This window comes from Esox lucius, chromosome 24, assembly GCF_011004845.1.
Source record: "Esox lucius isolate fEsoLuc1 chromosome 24, fEsoLuc1.pri, whole genome shotgun sequence".
NCBI classification, from domain to species: domain Eukaryota; kingdom Metazoa; phylum Chordata; class Actinopteri; order Esociformes; family Esocidae; genus Esox; species Esox lucius.
In genome coordinates, this window is record NC_047592.1 from 1914305 (window position 1) to 1937470 (window position 23166).

General features: G+C 40.7%; 1 protein-coding gene across 1 annotated transcript; it reads right to left on the reverse strand.

The window, feature by feature from the left end:
• Positions 1 to 5006: 5006 nt before the first annotated feature.
• Positions 5007 to 22834, reverse strand: LOC106024092 (sialoadhesin-like). Its single transcript, XM_034290762.1, has 7 exons — positions 22795 to 22834; positions 22143 to 22169; positions 16260 to 16532; positions 12597 to 12833; positions 11435 to 11520; positions 11148 to 11189; positions 5007 to 5515 (listed from the first exon to the last, which is right to left on the reverse strand). Exons 1-7 carry the CDS (start codon positions 22832 to 22834, stop codon positions 5420 to 5422), a joined length of 801 nt encoding a protein of 266 aa, XP_034146653.1. The 3' UTR covers positions 5007 to 5419.
• Positions 22835 to 23166: the final 332 nt, after the last annotated feature.

Sequence of the window (23166 nt, forward strand, 5' to 3'; positions counted from 1 at the left end):
TTGTGAAACACATGTCTGTATAGTAACAGAGGATTATTAGGTACTTTTGACCATGTTCTCCTGCCTAGACAAAGAAGGGTGTCAGTCCTTTTGCTCCTTAGGAATGTAGTCCTTGGGGGGAAGTAGGAGCAATTGGCTTCAAAAAATATGAATACAAATGATCGATAAATGACATAATACATGACAGATTTCACTTTCTTTTGCTAGGGACCGATGAGCTCACATTCAATTTTATAAAGTTCAGATCAGAGAATGAGCGGCTATTCATGGGACACAGAAACACCGCTACCCAGGGATACAGTGAGGGTTTTTGATCCGCTGCTGATTTTGTACGTTTGCCCACTGACAAAGAAATGATCAGTCTATAATTTTAATGGTTTATTGGAACAGTGAGAGACAGAATAACAACAAAAAAAGCCAGAAAAACACATGTCAACAATGTTATAAATTAAGTTGCATTTTAATGAGTGAAATAAGTATTTGATCCCCTCTCAAACAGAAATATTTCTGGCTCCCATGTGTCTTTTATACAGGTAACGAGCTGAGAGTAGGAGAACACTCTTAAAGGGAGTGCTCCTAAACTCAGCTTGTTACCTGTATAAAAGACACCTGTCCACAGAAGCAATCAATCAATCAGATTCCAAACTCTCCACCAAGGCCAAAGAGCTGTTCAAGGATGTCAGGGACAGGATTGTAGACCTACACAAGGCTGGAATGGGCTACAAGACCATCGCCAAGCAGCTTGGTGAGAAGGTGACAACAGTTGGTGCGATTATTCGCAAATGGAAGAAACACAAAAGAACAGCCAATTTCCCTCATTCTGGGGCTCCATGCAATATCTCACCTCGTGGAGTTGCAATGATCATGAGAACAGTGAAGAATCAGCCCAGAACTACACGGGAGGATCTTGTCAATGATCTCAAGGCAGCTGAGACCATAGTCACCAAGAAAACAATTGGTAACACACTACGTTGTGAAAGACTGAAATCCTGCAGCGCCCGCAAGGTCCCCCTGCTCAAGAAAGCACATGTACAGGCTCGTCTGAAGTTCGCCAATAAAACATCTGAATGATTCAGAGGAGAACTGGGTGAAAGAGTTGTGGTGAGATGAGACCAAAATCGAGCTCTTTGGCATCAACTCAACTCGTTGTGTTTGGAGGAGGCGGAATGCGAACTATGACACCAAGAACACCATCCCCACCGTCAAACATGGAGGTGGAAACATTATGCTTTGGGGGTGTTTTTCTGCTAAGGGGACAGGACAACTTCACTGCATCAAAGGGACAATGGACGAGGCCATGTACTGTCAAATCTTGGGTGAGAACCTCTTTACCTCAGCCAGGGCATTGAAAATGGGACATGGATGGGTATTCCAGCATGACAATGACCCAAAACACACGACCAAGGCAACAAAGGAGTGGGTCAAGAATAAGCACATTAAGGTCCTGGAGTGGCCTAGCCAGTTGATTGCTCTGTGATTGCCAACAAGGGTTTTGCCACCAAGTACTAAGTCATATTTTGCAAATATGGGGTTGAATACTTATTTCACTCATTAAAATGCAAATGAATTTATAACATTTTTAACATGCGTTTTTATGAATTTATTCATTGTAATTCCAGTCTCTTACTGTTCAAATAAACCTACAATTAAAATTATAGACTGATCATTTCTTTGTCAGTGGGCAAACGTACAAAATCTGCAGGGGATCAAATACTTTTTCCCTCACTGTATGAGTAAGTTATCATAGCCTTAACAGACAAGTTTGTTATTTGAAAGTAAGGCCTTCATCCGAAGTGATGTGTACATAACTGTCCCAATTCTGCTCTTAACAGCTTTGGGCACTTCAGCACTTACGCCGCTAGGTGGATTTCAACAAGTATGCACTTTGCAGAAGACCTTAAGGCGTAGTGCAGATATTGGGACAGGACCGGCGTCGAGGGAGGAGGAGGACGTGGGTCACAACATTTTAAGGTCCATCTTGGAGAGTTCCATCAATTGGTTTCTGAGCAACGACTACTTGTAGAGAAGTTCCAATCATATTTTCGCATCAAAAATTCAAGGGTGTACTTTAGAGAATCAGACCTGTTATTGTGAAAATTGAAACAAATTACCGACAGCCCTTACCACAGGCTGAACGACAGGCAATTTTTCTACGGTTATAATGTAATTAGCTATAATATAGCACAAATTTGCCCTAATTGTTACTGATTTTGGACAATTTGTACTTGGCTAGCTACTTCGTAGAATACTACTGTGGCCATCTAGTTCAGTTGGTGGGTGTCCCTTTGGTTGATGCCTGGCAATGTGGTTGGATTGATTTCCTGCCTGTCGGGCCTTGTCCGGGGCCTCCCCCGGGTAGGGCCACAGTGTCACCGGACCCCCCCGTCTCAGTTCCAAGGTGTTACGCTGCTATATTATTGTGCTGGGGGATATGAGGGATGTACTATTAACTTTTCTCAGTCTCCTCCAGTTTTAAATTTTAGGAGGAGATGAGGTCCTGGTCCACACCTGCGGATTACCTGGTTTGGGGGGCCCGTTGCTGTCCCTGTCCTTGTCCACCAGGTCATACTTCTGACCTAGTCTAAAATCAAATAGACTCTGGATTTAGCCCAGAGAAATGTATTATTATTCCAATTGGACTCTTAATATCTCACCCGGCACAGCCAGAAGAGGACTGGTCACCCATCTGAGCCTGGGTCCTCTCTAGGTTTCTTCCTAAAATTTGACCTTCTTAGGGAGTTTTTCCTAGCCACTGAATTTCAACACTACTGTTGTTTGCTCCTTGGGGTTTAAGGCCGGGTGTCTCTGTAAAGCACTTTGTGACAACTGCTGTTGTAAAAAGGGCTTTATAAATAAATTTGATTGATTGATTGAATTTCAGTTGCTAGGAAAAACTAGCAAAGGCCAAATTTTAGGACTTTATTGTAAATGGAAGGTTGCCACAGCCTTGCTCTGCATAGGCAAATCACACTCAAAAAAGGTTCAGCTATGCCTAAATCCTACCTGTGCTAGAAGGCGTTGAGTGATCTGGATGAAAGGATAGCAGCATGAATGCTAGCAAAACTGCAGCTGAAGACATTGTGACTCAGAGATAGGGAGTTCCTTCTCAGCTCGAACCCGATCAGGCTGGGCCTTAAATTCTGATATTGTAGTTGGGCTGGGCTTGTGACAGTGATTGAAAAAAAATAAACGGAACAACAGGAAATAATAATATAAACTATCGCTTTCTCCGTTAGCAGCAAGGAGGGCATGCAGTTAGTGCAGCGTAGTGGATCTATTCTGTTACAATATTCATATTTTTGTAGATGTTTGGAAAAGTAAAAAGAACCCTACGGTCTTGCATTTTCAGGCACAATAAAATCTTTACAAAGTTATGCATTTTAAATATATAGCTAATCTAGGCTATATACGTTTCAATATTTCCACTTTGTATAATGGATATGGTCATGTTTTTTTTCCTGAAGGCTCGGGGAGGGTGATGTGAAAATGTATGTTGCTGGGGGGAGGGTCAAACATTTTCATATTTTCGGGGGGGCTTTTTTCTCTGGATACCCCATGAATAATGATCCATAACTCATCCAAAACATAGAATCAATGTTTCAAAACCTAGTTATTGTGTCAGTAAATTGTTTTTTTATCATTGTGTGAGCCGTTCTGGTCAAAACTTTTAGATGTTTTGACCATGGCAGTCAACCCTGGAAATGTTTGTTATTTATAAATGTCAGTTTTGTTTTACATTTTTGATGACACTGCTCACTGTCCTACACAAGAATGTCAGTTTTGTCTAGCTGAATGCTATTGTGGATCACACTGAAGTTTTTAGATACCAATCTCAACAGTAGGTAACAGTTTACTTGGAAAAGTCAATACTGTACAATACTGTAGTATACAGAAAAAGGTATATATATGCACATTGGTATATATACAGAAAGTTTATTTTCTAGCAATGGATATTGCTAAAATTGACATTTGCATGTCCATTTTAAGATACTTCTTACATGTAAAGTCATAGAAAGTGAACAGAAATGTTGCCACACAATGAAATCCATGCAAGCAAAAAAAAACCTGCAACAACAATAACAAAACCTGTGGTAGTTCTGTAAAAAACAATGAATTGTACCTCCTCACAGTACGTAACACTACAACTTCCAAACTTCCTGGTGGACATCCTGTCGCTCATGTTGGTCTGGCAAGAGATTTTCATCAACATCATATCTGATGTTTTCCCTTGAGATATCATTATTATGTCATCTGGCAGGAAATTTGCAATTTAGCAGACATCAACATTCCATGTCATAGATATTTATGGAATATACATGTATGTTTGACAGATTTTGATAGTTGAATGACATAATTTTGCTTGTGATGGCTCACACAATGAGCAAATGTTCAGGCGTTGATATGAGAATCAGCTAAGTGCATGTACAGCTTGTTTAACAGTGTAAGTTTGCTGTCCCCTCAAAATAACTAATCACACAGCCATTAATGTCTAAACCACTGGCAACATATTGAGTACACTGGCAACAAAAATGAAAATGTCCAAATTGGGCCCAAAGTGTCAAAATTTTGTGTGGCCACCATTATTTTCCAGCAATGCCTTAACCCTCTTGGGCATTGAGTTCACCAGAGCTTCACAGGTTGCCACTGGATTCCTCTTCCACTCCTCCATGTAAACATCAAGGAGCTGGTGGATCTTAGACACCTTGGAAATAGGTTTGTCTTGGTCTCATTAGACTAAATACTTTTTTGCCCCACTGTAGGTCTTATGCAAATTGTAGACAGGTGTACTTACTCTTTTACAAACATGTGACAAAACCTGTGCAATTTGCTAGAGTGATTAAGAAATTCAAATCTGGTGTGCACAAGAAAGTAGTTGTTCAGAGATCTGAAGATATTGTTTTGAAAAAAATATATCTCATTAGAGAATTGAGCCAAAGTGATGGAGAAAAATTTGAAGTGTTTGTATGACATTACAATATTTTCCAAACAACAGATTATAAGATAACAAATGTACATGTAAATTTACTAAAAAAATTGGCATTGGCTAGCTATTAGAAAATAAATGTTTTTCCCTTTTGAAAGTTAAAGAGACCTGGCATGAAACCCCAAAGAGCAAACAACAGGAGTTAATGCACAATGACTGGGAAAAAACTCAATAGTAGGGTCAAAACTTAAGAAGAAACCTACAGAGGAACCAGTCTTTGAGGGGTGGCCAGTCTTCTAGCTGTGCCCAGTGAAGATTATGAGAGAACATAACCTCATGGCCCACGTCAATGTTGTTGCATGATCAGAAGACAAGCATGTAAATAACTTCAAGTGGGCTGTGAGTCGTTGAACAGAAGTCAGTTGCACAGCCAGGTGGACAAGGACACAGACAATCAGGTGGGTCTGGGCAGTGGCCACAGGAATCCTCAGGCAGCTACTTGGTCGGCAACACATCCAGAAGGACATCGGGCAGGGACAGCTGCGAGTCATTTGGGCTTGTTGGTCCTGAGGTCCAAGGGCTCATGTCCTCCTAAGGTTAGACAGGACAGCATTGTATTCCTTGGATTGACAAGGATACCTGAGCATTATGTAACAAGCCCTACTGGGACACGAACCCGGGAACTCAGGATGGGAGTCAGGCTTTCTAGCAAGGAGGTTGATCAATCAATCAATCAAATGTATTTATAAAGCCCTTTTTACAACAGCAGTTTTCACAAAGTGCTTTACAGAGACACGCGGCCTTAAATCCCAAGGAGCAAACAACAGTAGTGTTGAATTTCAGTGGCTAGGAAAAACTCCCTAAGATTTTAGGAAGAAACCTAGAGTGGACCCAGGCTCAGAGGGGTGACCAGTCCTCTTCTGGCTGTGCCGGGTGAGATATTAAGAGTCCTATTTGGAATAATTAATACATTTCTCTAGGCTAAGTCTATTTGATTTTAGACTAGGTCAAAAGTATGACCAGGTGGACAAGGACAGGGACAGCAACGGGCCGCCCAAACCAGGTGCTCCGCAGGTGTGGACCAGGACCTAATGTCCTCCTAAAGTTTAAAACTGGAGGAGACTGGGAAAAGTTAGAAAGTGCATTAATACACATGGGCCCTTGTGTCACTCTCATTGCACAGCACTGTACTTGCTGGCCTCCGTTACACATACAGGTGCACCTAAACCAAACCCCTCCTTCCTCTCTGATGTTACTGAACTCCTCACACTAGCCTCATCTCTCTCTCCACGTCTGCTGCTACTCGGTGACTTAAACATCCACATGGACTCCCCCACCTGCAAGCTCTCATCAGAATTCACCATTTTACTGGATAACGTCTCTCTCACCCAACATGTCACATTCCCCACCCATGAAAAAGGACACATCCTCGACCTGGTCTGCTCCAGTAACCAACCGGTGCTCGACCTCCATCCATGCCTCTTTCCCCTCTCTGATCACAAACTGATACGTTTCACCATCCCTTCTCCAACCCCACACCCCCGCCTCCTCAGAGAAATCACCTTCCGCAACCTTAAATCAATCGATCCCCACCATCTCTCTGACCTGCTCTCCACCACTCTCCATCTGGACTCAACCCTCACCTCACCTGATGATCTCACGAACCACCTCAACTCCACCTTGTCTACCTCCCTCAACACTCTGGCCCCCCTCAAAACAAAAACTGTCACTTTTAACACCTCTTCACCCTGGTACACACCTGCACTCCGGAAAATGAAACAAACTGGCCACCAACTTGAACGTCTGACAAAGAAATCATCCCTCACAGTCCATCATGAAGCCTATAAACTCCATCTCACTGCCTACAAAGACGCCCTCATTGCTGCCAAATCTGCCTACCTTTCCACCATCTTCACCGACCCCTGCCAAAACCCCAGAACCCTCTTCTCCACAATGAACAACCTCATCAAGCCTCAGACCAACACCCTACTGACCTCTACTCCGGTTCTCTGCAACTCATTCCTCCACTTTTTCGCTGACAAAATCAACAAAATTTACCAATCTCTATCCCCTGTATCTCACCTCTCAGTATCTACTCCAGCACCCACCATGGACCCTCCACTCCCCATCTCTCCTGACCTCTCGACCCCTCCTCCTCACTGCCTTGTCCACCTGGTCATACTTCTGACCTAGTCTAAAATCAAATAGACTCTGGATTTAGCCCAGAGAAATGTATTTATTATTCCAATTGGACTCTTAAAATCTCACCCGGCACAGCCAGAAGAGGACTGGTCACCCCAATGAGCCTGGGTCCTCTCTAGGTTTCTTCCTAAAATTCGACCTTAGGGAGTTTTTCCTAGCCACTGAAATTCAACACTACTGTTGTTTGCTCCTTGGGGTTTAAGGCCGGGTGTCTCTGTAAAGCACTTTGTGACAACTGCTGTTGTAAAAAGGGCTTTATAAATAAATTTGATTGATTGATTGATCAGCTCTTCCAAACCCACTACCTGCTCCCTTGACCCCCTCCCTGCTCCACTCATGAAGTCCTGCCTCCCCGTCCTATGCCCCTACCTCACTAACCTCTTCAACTCCTCACTGTCCCTTGGAACTGTCCCCTCTGCCTTCAAAACTGCCGCTGTCACCCCAATCCTTAAAAAACCTGGTCTGGATCCCTCCTCCCTCAACAACTACCACCCAACATCCAACCTCCCCTTTCTGTCTAAAACCCTGGAACGTATAGTCGCCACACAACTACAAACCCATCTTCATGCTAATAACCAATTAGATCCCCTCCAATCTGGCTTTCGCCCCCTCCACAGCACTAAAACCGCTCTCCTCAAAGTCCTAAACAACCTCCTCACCTCTGCTGCCATCAGTTCCCTCATCCTCCTCGACCTGAGTGCAGCCTTCGATACCGTGAGCCATAACATCCTGCTCACCAGACTCAAAGACCTCGGTATCAAAGGTACTGCACTCAGCTGGCTCCACTACTATCTATCCAACAGATCCCACATCATCTCTCTCCATAACCACACCTCTGCCACAGCCACAGTCACTCAAGGTGTTCCCCAAGGCTCTGTACTCGGCCCCCTCCTCTTCATCATCTACATCCTCCCTCTTGGTCAGATACTCCGCCACTTTAACCTGGACTTCCACTGCTATGCCGATGACACCCAAATCTACCTCAGCACCAAATCCCCCCACAATCCTCCCCTCTCCCACATCAACTCCTGTCTGTCAGCTATTAAAACCTGGATGCAATACAACTTCCTCAAACTCAACAGCGACAAAACAGAATTCCTCCTCATAGGCTCCAAATCCACACTCAGCAAAACCAATAACCCCACTCTCCCCATCTCCCCAGGCCTGCAACCTTGGCGTTATCTTTGATTCTACCCTCACCTTTGAGCCTCACATCCGTCAAGTCATTAAAACCTCCTTTCACCTCCGCAACATCGCCAAAATCAGACCCTCTCTCACACCCACCGCTGCTGAAAGACTCATTCACGCCTTCTTCTCCTCCAGACTGAACTACTGCAACTCACTTCTCCTCAGCATCAGCTCTACCAACATCAACCGGCTCCAACTGGTCCAAAACGCAGCAGCCCGACTCATCACCCGCTCCAAATTCTGGCACCACATCACTCCAGTCCTAAAACAACTCCACTGGCTTCCTATCTCCCACCGGATCACCTACAAAATCCTGGTCCTCACCTACAAAGCCCTCCACCATCTGGCCCCCTCATACCTCACTGACCTCCTCTCCCCGTACCAACCCTCACGGTCCCTCAGATCCTCCTCAGCTGGTCTCCTCTCCATCCATAAATCCCACCTCCGCAGTTTTGGGGACAGAGCCTTCTCCAGGGCAGCTCCCAGGCTCTGGAACTCCCTCCCCCAAGAGATCCGCACCTCTGAGTCCCTCACCATCTTCCTGTCCCACCTCAAGACCCATCTCCTCTGCCTATCCGTAGCCCCACGCCCCCCTCCCTTCTCATCTGTGTCTAATCTTGTCTTGTTTTGTTTGTTTTGTTTTGTTCTGTTTTTATCTACCTGCATTGTAAAGTGACTTTGAGCCCAAGAAAAGCGCTATAAAAATAAAATGTATTATATTATTATTAAAACATTCTAAAACTCTGGAAAATGCAGTTTTATCGCAATAGCTTTTTCAATGAGTTTCATAGAAACTTCATTCCAAGTATAAAATATTCTCCAGTAGGCTGGATATCTTTTACAACCTTTACATTGATCGGAAAAGTACAAATAGGTTTTAAACACATTTTCAAATTTGGAAAATGACTGTTTTATCACAATAACTTTTTCAAATATTATCAGAGAAACTTCATTTCAAGTTCCAAATATTCTCAAGTAGGCTGGACAACTTTTACAACATTTTATTTGATGGAAATAGTACACTTTGATTTTAAACACATTTGAAAAACACAGTTTAAACGCAATAACTCTTGAACAAAGAATCATAGAAACTTCATTCCAAGTTGAACTTATTCTACAGTAGGCTGGAAAACATTTGCAACCTTTAATTTGATCCAAATCGTACACTGAATATGTATACACATTTTTAAACTTTGAGAAATGCTATTTAAAAATGTAATTGCAATAAAACTGGGTATTTCAAAGTTTGTGGAATTCTGAAGGTTCAAATTGTGATTTCCAGATCAAATCAAAGATTATAAAAGTTGTCCACTTTAGGGTAGAATATTTAGAAGTTGGAATTAAGTTTCTATGATGAAAATTCTAAATGTTATTGTGATTAAAGTCACAATAACATATATATGTTATTGTGATTTTTAAAGTTTGAAAATGTGTATTAAATTTAAGTGTACTATTTCGATCAATTTAAAGGTTGTAAAAAGTTGCGCAGCCTACTGGATAATATTTGAACTTGAAATGAAGTTTCTATGAATCTTTTTGAAAAGGTTATTGCAATAAAACTGTGTTTTTCAAGGTTTGCGGAATTTTGTAAAATTCTAGTTGTGATTTCTGGATCAAATCAAAGGTTGTATAAGTTGTCCACCCTAGGGTAGAATATTTTCAACTTGGAAAGAAGTTTCTATGATGATATTTTAAAAGGTTATTATGATAAACTATATTTTCAAGTTCAAATTGTGTACTTTTCCATGAAAATTAAAAGTTGCGCAGCCTACTGGAGAATATTTGGAACTTGGAATGATGTTTCTATGATACTTTGTGAAAATGTTATTGTGTTAAAACTGTGTTTGAAAATGTGTTTAAAATTTAAGTTCACTATTTACATTAAAATAAAGTTTGTAAAAGTTGGGCAGCCTACTTTATTATATTTTGAACTAGGAATGAAGGTTCTATGATGAAAATTCTAAATGTTATTGTGATTAAACTGTATTTTTTAAAGTTTGAAAATGTGTATACAATTTCAGTGAACGATTTGGATGAAAATAAAGGTAATAAGGGTTGTCCAGTCTACTGGAGAATATTTGGAGCTTGGAATGAAGTTTCTAAGATACGTTTAGAAAAGGTTATTGCGATATAATAGCTTTTTTCAATGTTAGAGAATGTGTGGAAAATCTAGGTTTTATTTTTGATCAAGAAAAGGCTTGTAAAAGTTGTCCAACGTAATATAGAATATTTGGATTAATCAGTCAAAGTCATCAGTAAAGAATGCAAGTAGTTTTTAACGTTTAAATGTTTACTTCAAATGTCTATGTAATACAAGTACTTTGCGGATGTTAGTGAAGTATGTACTGTTTTTTATATTGTAAACTAGTATGCCAGTATTGTGACCAATGGGAACATATTACCTCTTCATAAAATAGCGTCTCGACATTAGATAATTTCATCGCCAAGTCTGAATATTTAGCTAGACTCTATTAAGCATTGTGTTAAACTGACTAACGTTTCTTATTAAGTTTACCTCTACCACAAATAGCGTCTATGAACTGAATGGCTTTTGCCACTGTCCGTTTTATCAGTTTATTAGCCTGAAATAGACCTACAAGTATCCACTTACTACTTGGAAAAGTCATAGAAATGAGCAATTGCTAGCAATACTGAAGATGAACTTTACACTGCCAAAGCTATTTCAATTGATGGCACAACAACGTTTTTCTTTCATTCGTAAATAACATTGATACAGTAACTTTGTACCCTGAACAAAACCTAATGCATCATTTTTTTTGTCCGTGGCCAGGGTCAAACCCCCTCTAACCAGTCCTCCTCTCTAACCACCCACCCATCCATCCAGTAAGAGACATTCAGTCTTCTTGGTCAGCTCCTTTTATGCGGTCCGGCAAAAGAAGGATGAACAATATTATTGGTGTTAATTTACATGATTGGCCTGAATAAACATGCAATACTGCTGTAAATTTAATGACAGGCTGAAACACATTGATTCAGAGACTTCTCTCCTTGAGCCCTGTTCCTTTTCATGCTGTATTTAACCAGTAGGACAGTGGTCACCACCAGGTATGGAGACACCACCAATAGACTACACAACAGTCTGGACAGAGACATGGACACCTCTGGAGACGGTGGAGATGAGGACGGAGGAGGAGATGAGGATGGAGGAGGAGATGAGGATGGATCTAAGGATTTAATAAAAGGAGCTTGAAGAGGAAAAAGAAAAATGTATAGAACCAAGCAATTTGAGACACACACTTACATATACACAAACACATACATCACAATCAGACACCAGTACACTAGAGTTTATATACAGAATGTTTCCTCACCTGTCACAGTCATCCATCTATCTGGTGATTCTCCTAGTTCATATTCTCACCTGTCACAGTCATCCATCTATCTGGTGATTCTCCTAGTTCATATTCTCACCTGTCACAGTCATCCATCTATCTGGTGATTCTCCTAGTTCATATTCTCACCTGTCACAGTCATCCATCTATCTGGTGATTCTCCTAGTTCATATTCTCACCTGTCACACTCATCCATCTATCTGGTGATTCTCCTAGTTCATATTCTCACCTGTCACAGTTATCCATCTATCTGGTGATTCTCCTAGTTCATATTCTCACCTGTCACAGTCATCCATCTATCTGGTGATTCTCCTAGTTCATATTCTCACCTGTCACAGTTATCCATCTATCTGGTGATTCTCCTAGTTCATATTCTCACCTGTCACAGTCATCCATCTATCTGGTGATTCTCCTAGTTCATATTCTCACCTGTCACAGTCATCCATCTATCTGGTGATTCTCCTAGTTCATATTCTCACCTGTCACAGTCATCCATCTATCTGGTGATTCTCCTAGTTCATATTCTCACCTGTCACAGTCATCCATCTATCTGGTGATTCTCCTAGTTCATATTCTCACCTGTCACAGTTATCCATCTATCTGGTGATTCTCCTAGTTCATATTCTCACCTGTCACAGTCATCCATCTATCTGGTGATTCTCCTAGTTCATATTCTCACCTGTCACAGTTATCCATCTATCTGGTGATTCTCCTAGTTCATATTCTCACCTGTCACAGTCATCCATCTATCTGGTGATTCTCCTAGTTCATATTCTCACCTGTCACAGTCATCCATCTATCTGGTGATTCTCCTAGTTCATATTCTCACCTGTCACAGTCATCCATCTATCTGGTGATTCTCCTAGTTCATATTCTCACCTGTCACACTCATCCATCTATCTGGTGATTCTCCTAGTTCATATTCTCACCTGTCACAGTTATCCAGCTCTTTGAGGAGTTTCCTTTAGGGTGTCTACACCAGTACCATCCTTCATCTGACTTGTTAACTGCAGGGATGGTCATCTTTCCTGTAAACTCAGTTCTGAGGAAGGATCCATCTTTGTAGAAATCAGCTGTGAGGTCAGAAGGAGTTTCCTTAGGTCTGCAGCTGAGAGTCACATTATCTCCCTCAGTCACAGGGAGGATGGGAATCTCTAGGATCACATCTGTACAACACAGGAGCAGGTAGTTATTATTTTAGTTTCACACCACACAAAATACAGTAACTAGTTCCATACAAAACAATAATACAGTTGTGCTCAATGGTTTGTATACCCTTGGAGAATTGGCAATATATGTACCATTTGTAAAGAAAACATGAGTGGGCAGTCAAAACACGTCTTTTATTTCTTATGGGATTCACATTCAACTGTAGGTCATAACAGAATGGCACAATCATTAAACAAAACATGGCAACAAAGAAAATAATTAACTGACCCCTGTTTAAAAGTCTGCATACCCTTAGTTCTTAATACTGTGTATTGCCCCCTTTAGCAACAATGACAGTGTGCAGTCTTTTGTAATACTTTTCTATGGGGCCCCGGATTCTTGCAGGTGGTATAGCTGCCCATTCGTCTTGGAAAAATGCCTCCAGGTCATGCAAAGTCTTTGGTCGTCTTGCATGAACTGCGAATTTGAGATCTCCCCAGAGTGGCTCGATCATATTAAGGTCAGGAAACTGTTATGGCCACTCCAGAAACTTCACCTTTTTCTGCTGTAACCACTGGAGGGTCAACTTGGCCTTGTGCTTAGGGTCATTGTCGTGCTGGAAAGTCCAAGAGTGTCCCATGCACAGCTTTCGTGCAGAAGAATGCAAATTGTCTGCCAGTATTTTCTGATAACATGCTGCATTCATCTTGCCATACATTTTTACGATACACTGTGTCTTTAGAGCTCACACACACACAAAACATCAGTGAGCCACCACCATGTTTCACAGTGGGGATGGTATTCTGTTCACTATAGGCCTTCTTGACCCCTCTCCAAACAGAGCACTTATGGTTGTGACAATAAAACTCTATTTTGGTCTCGTCACTCCAAATTACAATGTCCCAGAAGCTGTGAGGCATGTCAAGATGTTCTCGGGGATATTGTAACCAGGCTTTTTTGTGTCATTGGCCCAGTAAATGCTTCTTTCTGGCAACTCCATGCAGCTCATTTTTCTTCAAGTATCATCGTATTGTGCTCCTTGACACAACCACTCCGTCTTTCTCCTGAGGTTACCTTTGGGTTTCTCTTTGTATCCCAAACAATTCTTCTGGCAGTTTTGGCTGAAATCTTTCTTGGTCTACCTGACCTTGGCTTGGTATCAAGAGATCCCAGTATTTTCCACTTCTTAATAAGTGATTGAACAGTACTAACTGGCATTTGCAAGGCTTTGGATATCTTTTTATATCCTTTTCCATCTTTATAAAGTTCCATTACCTTGTTACACAGGTCTTTTGACAGTTCTTTTCTGCTCCCCATGGCTCAGTATCTAGCCTGCTCAGTGCATCCACGTGAGAGCTAACAAACTCATTGACTGTTTATACACAGACACTAATTGTAATTTAAAAAGCCACAGGTGTGGGAAATTCCCTTTAAATGCCATTGTCACCTGTGTGTGTCACCTTGTGTGTCTGTAACAAGGCCAAACATTCAAGGGTTTGTAAACTTTTGATCAGGGCAATTTGGGTGATTTCTGTTCTCATTATGATTTCAAAAGGAGCCAAATAACTATTTGATAATAAATGGCTTCACAATCCTTAAAGAAACTTTTTTTCTCCATGATCAGTCATATTTTCAAAATCAATGCCAAAATGTCACTATTTCTGCCAGGGTATGCAAACTTATAAGCACAACTGTATACTAATTAGTTTACCACAACAAACAATACAGTAATTATCTCTAGCCTAGACAATATACAATATTTAGTTTCACACAACACAAAATACAATTATTCATTCACACAACACAATATTGTCCTCAGGTAACCACATCAGCCAAGTGTAACCCAATTCTAGTAATACAATGTTCTTTTTTTGGTTGTTTTCTTTGCTTGATGCAGGCCAATAATTTCACCTCTCTGAAACACAGTGACATCTTTTCCACAACAATGGGATACGTCTTCTGACATGTTATTACAGATTTTTCTGAATGCTTAAACACTAACAGTGATTCTTGAAGCACTATCTCTGAAACCTTTAACACTAGTAGTCAATGCATTTACCAAGTGCCAATCTGAATGCACATTCTCTGCTTTACACTCAGTTTGTAATTTTATAACACTTTTTGCAAAACTGTAAACATAACTAATTTCTTTACGCTCAGTTTTAAACTTAATAACACACTTCTAGCAAAATTGTAAACATTGGCCACTACATTGCTACACTATTTTGCCATTTGCCTTTCCACATTGGCCCATGTGAAATAACTTTTAGATAATGGGTTTACACACAAATCAGAGCTTGAGCACTATATATAAATTATCCCATTTCTGGACACCCTCCACAAGACTCAACCCTAATGACCAGAAGCCAGAGCAGCCAAGGAATGTTAACATCTGGGACAATTTTAGTTTCCACCAGGCTTCTTGGTCCGAAAGTGGTTCACAGGTATGGAGACTCCCCAAATAATCTCCATTCTTGATTCCTATTGAAGAATCTTCTCATGGCGTTGGAAGGTGAATGATCACCAGCCCCACCAATGCATCCCCCTTCTACAGTCAATGGAGGAGGCTCATGGAAACATCGATCAGGGGTCATGCCAGGCCTGGATACGGCCAGATGACTTTCCACACTGCCTAGCTCAAGACAACATGCCATGTGATGTGGTTGAAGTCTCATGGCCAGACCCACAAAGGTGAGATGTAGCCAAAACTTTTTCTGTTCTTTTTTTTCTAACACAAATGTTTTTGTTTTCTTCTACTGTGCTTTTGTTGTTTGAAGAGTGTTTTGAGGAAAGAAAATAACTTTTGATAGTATTTTATGTTCGAAATACACATCCAAACTTTACACATTTATGACATGTATGACAAAACTTTATTGCTATCTGCTAAGCCCGGTCCTATGGCCCCTATGAACGGCACACAGAGGAAACAAAAGCAGCAAGTGTTTTTAATTAATACTATGAGTGTGTAGTGTGCTTCAAATGATGGTTTGTCTGTACTCTGTTGATGCAAAAACACACTTTAACACACTCTTTTTGAATGTTTTGAAAGAATTGTTTGCTTTTGGAAGAAATGTGTAATGTTTTGCTGGTATGGTGTAAGGCTTTGTGGTTAGTGTTTAGAGTTTTGCAAAAACAGCCTATAGTTTCAAAGTGCCTAAGCAATCAGAGAAACCTATATAAAATGAAAAGCTACTTACTGCATCAGTTAGGATGAAAATAATGTTGTCCAGCTGAAACATATTATTTATTCAATCAAAGTTTGCTTATTTAAATCCAAACTGTGACTTTTTCGGGGGCCAGAGAGTTATTATATCAACTTACATACTGTAAACCTTTAAAAACATTTAGTTATATTGAACATACCAGTTACTGTGATATTAGTAAATGGTGATAATTAACATACCAGTTACTGTGATATTAGTAAATGGTGATAATTAACATACCGTGTACTGTGATGTTGACAGTATTACTGTGTTCTCCAGATTCAGACTGACACCAGTAAACTCCACTGTCTGCTAATTTGGGTGAGGAGATGATGCAGTTGGTTCCATCCACCCTCCCCCATCCATCACCACACTCTGTACGCTTTCCACTTGAGTTCCTCTTCACTCCCCATCCAGTAGAACCACCCTGGACCTCACAGCTCAGAGTAACAGACTCATATTCCAAGAACTGACGTCTGTTGGGTCTGACAATCAGAGAACCTGCAGACTGACCTGGGAGAAATCATATTATCCTGGATTATGAAACTACACAATGTACTGTACACTTTTACAACACTGTGGTAAAAATGTGTTCAAGATCATTCTTCAATAAAGTGTGATCAAGAATTTCACGTTATTTCACATTAAGTTTAATTGCTATATGGGGTTTTTTTGCTAATAAATTGTGACAGATAATATCAGTAAGAAATGTCAAGGTTTAGCAAACACTACAGTACACTAATTTGCCTTAATTCTGTCATTTTTTTTTCAAATCTGTCTTTGGCATTTTTGCCATTTTGGCTTGGTGAATCCTCATCTCATCTTCATCCGCTTATCCGGTATCGGATCACGGGGTCAGCAGCTCCAGCTGGGGACCCCAAACGTCCCTTTCCCGAGCCACATTTGCCAGCTCTGACTGGGGGATCCCGAGGCGTTCCCAGGCCAGTGTCAAATATAATCTCTCCACCTAGTCCTGGGCCTACCCCGAGGTCTCCTCCCAGCTGGACGTGCCTGGAACACCTCCCTAGGGAGACGTCCTGGGGGCATCCTTACCAGCTGCCCGAACCACCTCAACTGGGTACTTTCGACACAAAGGAGCAGCGGCTCTACTCCGAGTTCCTCACGGATGGCTGAGCTTCTCACCCTATCCCTAAGGGAGAAGCCAGCCACCCTTCTGAGAAAACCCATTTCAGCCGCTTGTACTCGCGATCTTGTTCTTTCTTTGTTTTTGTTTTTTTCAAACGTGATATTGGTTAACAGTGATGTAATGGCGTCTTATCCATGGGCAGAAGGAGGGTGACGGTCATAGAACGTCCACCTCTATTATAAAAAGGACATTATGGGGTCAGGTCTAGGGTCAGAAATCATTCCGATATCACACAAAATTTCATTGAGGAACTCATTGAGGTGTGGAGCCAAAGCATTGAAAGAACCAAGAAGGGGCTGATGTCTACCACCCTCATATTGTCTCAAATTGCATACTATATAGTATGCCAGATTAGTATGCGAGATGATTAGTATGTCCTAAACCATAGTACGCTGAAAATAGTATGCCAAAAGTTCCCGGATGGGCTAATATTTCTGGTGGATTTTCGAAGTATGCATCTGTGCATGCTTTTTGTGGTAATATAGACCACAACCCTTGCACATTAAAAGAGGTGGGGTTTCCATGATTCTCTCTTCTTTTCACTTGACGAAAAGGTCAGTTAACGTCATATGCGTTACATTTTTAGGTTTTGTTACTTCCATCTTCCACAACTCAGATCCTTAGTAAACAAGCCAACAAAATCTGATGTTACACTTCCACAGTCACAGATTGGCTTAAAATGCATTATCTTAAAATGCATTATGGAATCATAAAATAAATATAAATGTTCATCACTTCAATGTCAACTAAATAGTATTTACCAAATCAACAAAAACAATCATAATATTAAAGCTGCAAGCAGCATTTGTCAGGGTTCAAGCTGTTAAGGCCTTTAAGCACCCAAACATCAAAAGACATTACGTTTTATTTAGCAAGCATTTAACCACTGAAATAATAAATGGAAAAGTCCATTCAATACAGGTATTGTAGCATTGGAAATGTACGTTTTTCAAAGCTTTTTGACAGTTATAGTTGCACCTATTGTCTGATCTCCACAAAACTCTGCATGCTTCTTCACTATGTTATGACACATGCTCATCTATTTTTGTGAAGTTTGGGGTTTTTCTATGGAATTTATTGGCTTTTGAGTGTATTTTGTCCAGCCACTTGAATAAATTATCCTGTTACAGCCAGGCAAATGGAAAAAATCGATTTTTTTTGATAATTATTGATCTAGAGAGTCCAGAGAATCATCGTAGACCGAATTGGTTCCGAAAGGCCGAAAGTCCAGGTACTAGTTCGCGAAAGTAGGTTTTTAACATATTCGCGAATATTAAATGAACAGTTTGATTGACAGTAGTGGTTCTTGAGGCAAAGTTTTTCAGCATGAGGAGATCTATCAAGTGATATGCATTTTTTGACGAAATTTGTAACAACACGTGATTAGAGAGCCTTAAAACTCGTTAGCGCCAACTAGTGGCCGATTTCTTTCAAAATTCTTACAGACCTCTAGGACCTTGTGCCAAACATGCCCACCAAGTTTCGTTCTGATCAGAGTATATCAACCTGGTTTAATAGGTGCTCAAATCTCATTGGCCAATGGCGGCCATGTTTTTTGAGATACGCCAATATCCTCTTAGGCATACATGGCCCCTTGGGCAAAGACACTGCATTCCAAATTTCAAGTAATTTGGACAAACGGTCAGGTGTCTATACGTTTTTCGTATTATTCTTCGTATTATAGCGCCACCATGTGGCCAATCGACGCAGTTTTTTTACTGTGACCTCAGACTGACTTCTAACACATGTATACCAAGGTTGGTGAAGTTTACTTAACTACTTCTTGAGTTATAGCCTTTTTAGTAAAATAGGCTCCTCCCACAACTTTAATTTTGCGCCCCCTAGCGACCATGAATCGAAATTTAAACTTTTTTTTGATAATTATTGATTTTCAGACTCCATAGAACATTTCTACACTGGTTTGGTTCCGATCGGGCGAAAATCCAGGGACTAGTTTGCAAAAGTAGGTTTTTGACAAAATTCAAAATGGCGGAAAATCTATCATGGCGGAAATGAAATCGGAGATAAACGTTTTGTTCGTCTTGAGCCAAGGATTACAGGGATATAAGACACTTGAGTCTACGACATACGGTCTAGGAGTTATGACCACTTTTGCGCTTTAGGTCGCTATAGCGCCACCTATGGGCCAATCGGGCTCATATTTTGATAACCTCTCCTCGATTTTTGTACTACCATATGCCAAAGTTTCAAAGCTCCAGCTCTTACGGTTTGGGCTGCACAATGCGTTTTACGGCAGAAGAATAATAATAAAAATCTGTAAAATAACAATAGGGTTTCAGCACTTCGTGCTTGAACCCCTAAAAATCTGTACAATAACAATAGGGTTTCAGCACTTCGTGCTTGAACCCCTAATAATTTCATTTTGCTTGCTATACATATTTCAACCATAAGATAAACATGTAGGCCCCTCTGATTGGCTGGAATGTGTGCCATGCACCCATCGCAACCATTAAAGGCAGGTGTTACAGCGGTTGTATGAGCTCTGAGAGGAGGTGAATTGTTTTTGGACAGGAATCAAATCAGATCTGGCGAAGCATCTGGATGACACTATGTGGCTTGCATCTCTGTCCTATTTGGTTGATATATTTGACCGCTTGAATGGCCTCAACCTGTCTTTGCAAGGCCGCGAAACTCATATTTTGCTTGTTGCAGACAGAGTGGACGCCTTCACACAAAAACTTGACCTCTGGCATGGCCGCATCAGTCGAGGGAACTGTGACATGTTCCCCAGCCTTGCAGACTTTATCACTGATGCAGGCACGTCACACGATTTCTCCTCTCTATTTCAGTCAGCGTCTGAGCACCTGTCAGCAATGAGAGAACAATTTGCGACGTACTTTAAAGAGGATTATCGCTCTTTTGCGTGGGTTCGAGATCCATTTGTGTGCACAGCAAACAAGCTGTCAATTGATATGCAAGAACAGCTAATTGAGCTGAAGAGTGACAGTAGGCTGAAGGAACTCTTTACCTCCTGCCCTCTTTCGTCATTCTGGGCAGCATTGATGCAGGAAAACCCTCAACTCTGTGACGTCGCCTTGATGATTCTCCTCCCTTTCGCGTCGACATATTTGTGTGAGGCAGGATTCTCAAAAATGACCGCAAATCGGGCACAGATTTGAGGCTATGTTTATCAGACATTGCGCCAAGAACTGAGGATCTTTGCAAGGCAAAGCAGGCTCAGGTCTCACATTAACATCACCTACCTGCAAGCTTCTGTAAAAAATGCAGATGATATGCCTACTATTAGGCCTAGTAATAATAACATCAGAGGTCTGGTGCCAATTCCCAATTATAGCAATAGCCTAGTAATGATAATAGGCCTACTGATGATGATGATAATAATAATAATAATAATACCAACAAAAAGCATGTAACCTCATAATTATATAGCAATAGCCTAGTAACGATAATAGGCCTACTACTACCCATCATAATAATAATAATATTAATAATAATAATGACTGCAAGCTCACATTAGAAGTCTGGTGCTGGTGCCAATTATAACAATAGCCTAGTAATGATAATAGACCAACCTACCGCTACTGATGATAATAATAATAATAATAATAATGACTGCAAGATCACATTAGAAGTCTGGTGCTAGGGCCAATTATAACAATAGCCTAGTAATGATAATAGGCCTACCTACCGCTACTGATGATAATAATAATAATAATAATAATGACTGCAAGATCACATTAGAAGTCTGGTGCTAGTGCCAATTATAACGATAGCCTAGTAATGATAATAGGCCTACCTACCGCTACTGATGATAATAATAATAATAATAATAATGACTGCAAGATCACATTAGAAGTCTGGTGCTAGTGCCAATTATAACGATAGCCTAGTAATGATAATAGGCCTACCTACCGCTACTGATGATAATAATAATAATGTGTGGGCCTAAAAATAATAGCTTAGGGGGCTTTCTGTCTATCTATCTAATCTAATCTAATGTATCCATCCAAGGTGGTGTAGTGGGGTGGCGCCGGGAAGGGGGACCCCAATTGCAATGAACCAGCTTTGGGGGGGCCCAGCTTGCAAAAGGTTGAGAACCCCTGCTATAGAGAATCAGTGGAATGACTTGAAGTCCATAAGCGGTCACCATAAATTGTACTGAGCATGAAAAATACTTCAAATAAGTAAATATTGTAAATATTGCACAGTCAAGGTGTGCACATTTTGTAGAGATGCATTCAAAGAGACTCATGGCTGTAAATCTGAAAAATGTGGTTCTACTAAGTATTAACTCATGGGGGTATTTTACATTGGGGAGAACAAGTATTTGATACACTGCCGGTTTTGCAGGTCTCTTTTACACAGGTATCGAGTTCAAACAGGTGCAGTTAATACAGGTAAAGAGTGGAGAACAGGAAGACTTCTTAAAGAAAAAAAACTGGTCTGTGAGAAGCCGGAATACTTAAGTCATGCAATAAAATGCAAATTAATTACTTAAAAATCATTCAATGTGATTTTCTGGATTTTTGTTTTAGATTCCGTCACTCACAGTTGAAGAGTACCTATGATAAAAATGACAGACTTCTACATGCTTTGTAAGTAGGAAAACCTGCAAAATCGGCAGTGTATCAAATACTTGTTCTCCCCATTATATATGTATAGGGTATTTTACGGTTTTAATTTAAATACATTTTCAGAATTATTTATTTATTTATATTTTTACTTTAATGATATTGTGGGTTACTGTGTGTAAATAAAGTTGTAACAGTGATATTTTATGTGTTTTCATTTAAGGCAACAAAACTTTAACATTAAAGGGGGTGGTGACTTTCTATACACACTGTACAGCATATTCACCACATTGTGGAGGGATGATCAATTAGGAATAATAGTGATACTATCATAGTGATAGTAAAAGGTATTTTAAATGTTAATGCACATGCTTGTGAGAATAGTATCAAAGGAACAAAAAACTGTAATAACAACATACTAACATGCAGTGAATCCACAGCTGTCCAAGACTGAAAAGAGAAAGATACAGAGAATGAATGCTCTGACCCAGTCGTCTAGCCGTCACAATTTGGCACTTGTCAAAGTCGCACAGATCCTTACGCTTGCCCATGTTTCCTGCTTCTGACACATCAACTTTGAAGACACAATGTTCACTTTCTGCCTAATATATCCCACCCACTGACAGGGGCCATGATAACAAGATTATCACTGTTATTCACTTCACCTGTCAGTGTTATAATGTTATTGCTGATCGGTGTATATTGTCTGATGAACCCAATGAATACACTGCAATCTATTAAAAGTATTTGGACATTAACACAGGTTTTCTGGTTTTGGCTCTGTAGCCGAAGGATTTGACATGAAATGACAAATAAAAGGTTTAAAGGCACACTTAAATGGTTAATCATGTAGAATTAGTGCCATCTTTTACATACTCTCTGCCTTTTAGGAAACCAGAAGTAATTTGTAAATTTTTTATTTAGTCATTATCTTTACTACCTGGTTGCAAATGCTAAAATAACATCCTAAACCAACTGCAATTGTCACAAATTTGGATATTTCCATGAAGGCCTACAGAAAGCATTGCATTACATTTCATAGAGATGAAAATAGCCAAAAGGAAGGAGTACTTACATAAAATCCAAAAGATCCAATAGACTGGTGTCAGTTCCATCCTGGGTTGATGATGAGTGATTCTCTGTGATCTACAGCAGCTCTACTAGACTTCTAGACCCTCCTCCTCTACCTGTTCTGATACACTGACACCCCCTAGTGGAGGAAAAGGAGAGGTGGTAGATGACACCCCCTAGTGGAGGAGAAGGAGAGGTGGTAGATGACACCCCCTAGTGGAGGAGGAGAGGTGGTAGATGACACCCCCTAGTGGAAGACAAGGAGTGGTGGTAGATGACACCCCCTAGTGGAGGAAAAGGAGAGGTGGAAGATGACACCCCCTAGTGGAGGAGAAGGAGAGGTGGTAGATGACACCCCCTAGTGGAGGAAAAGGAG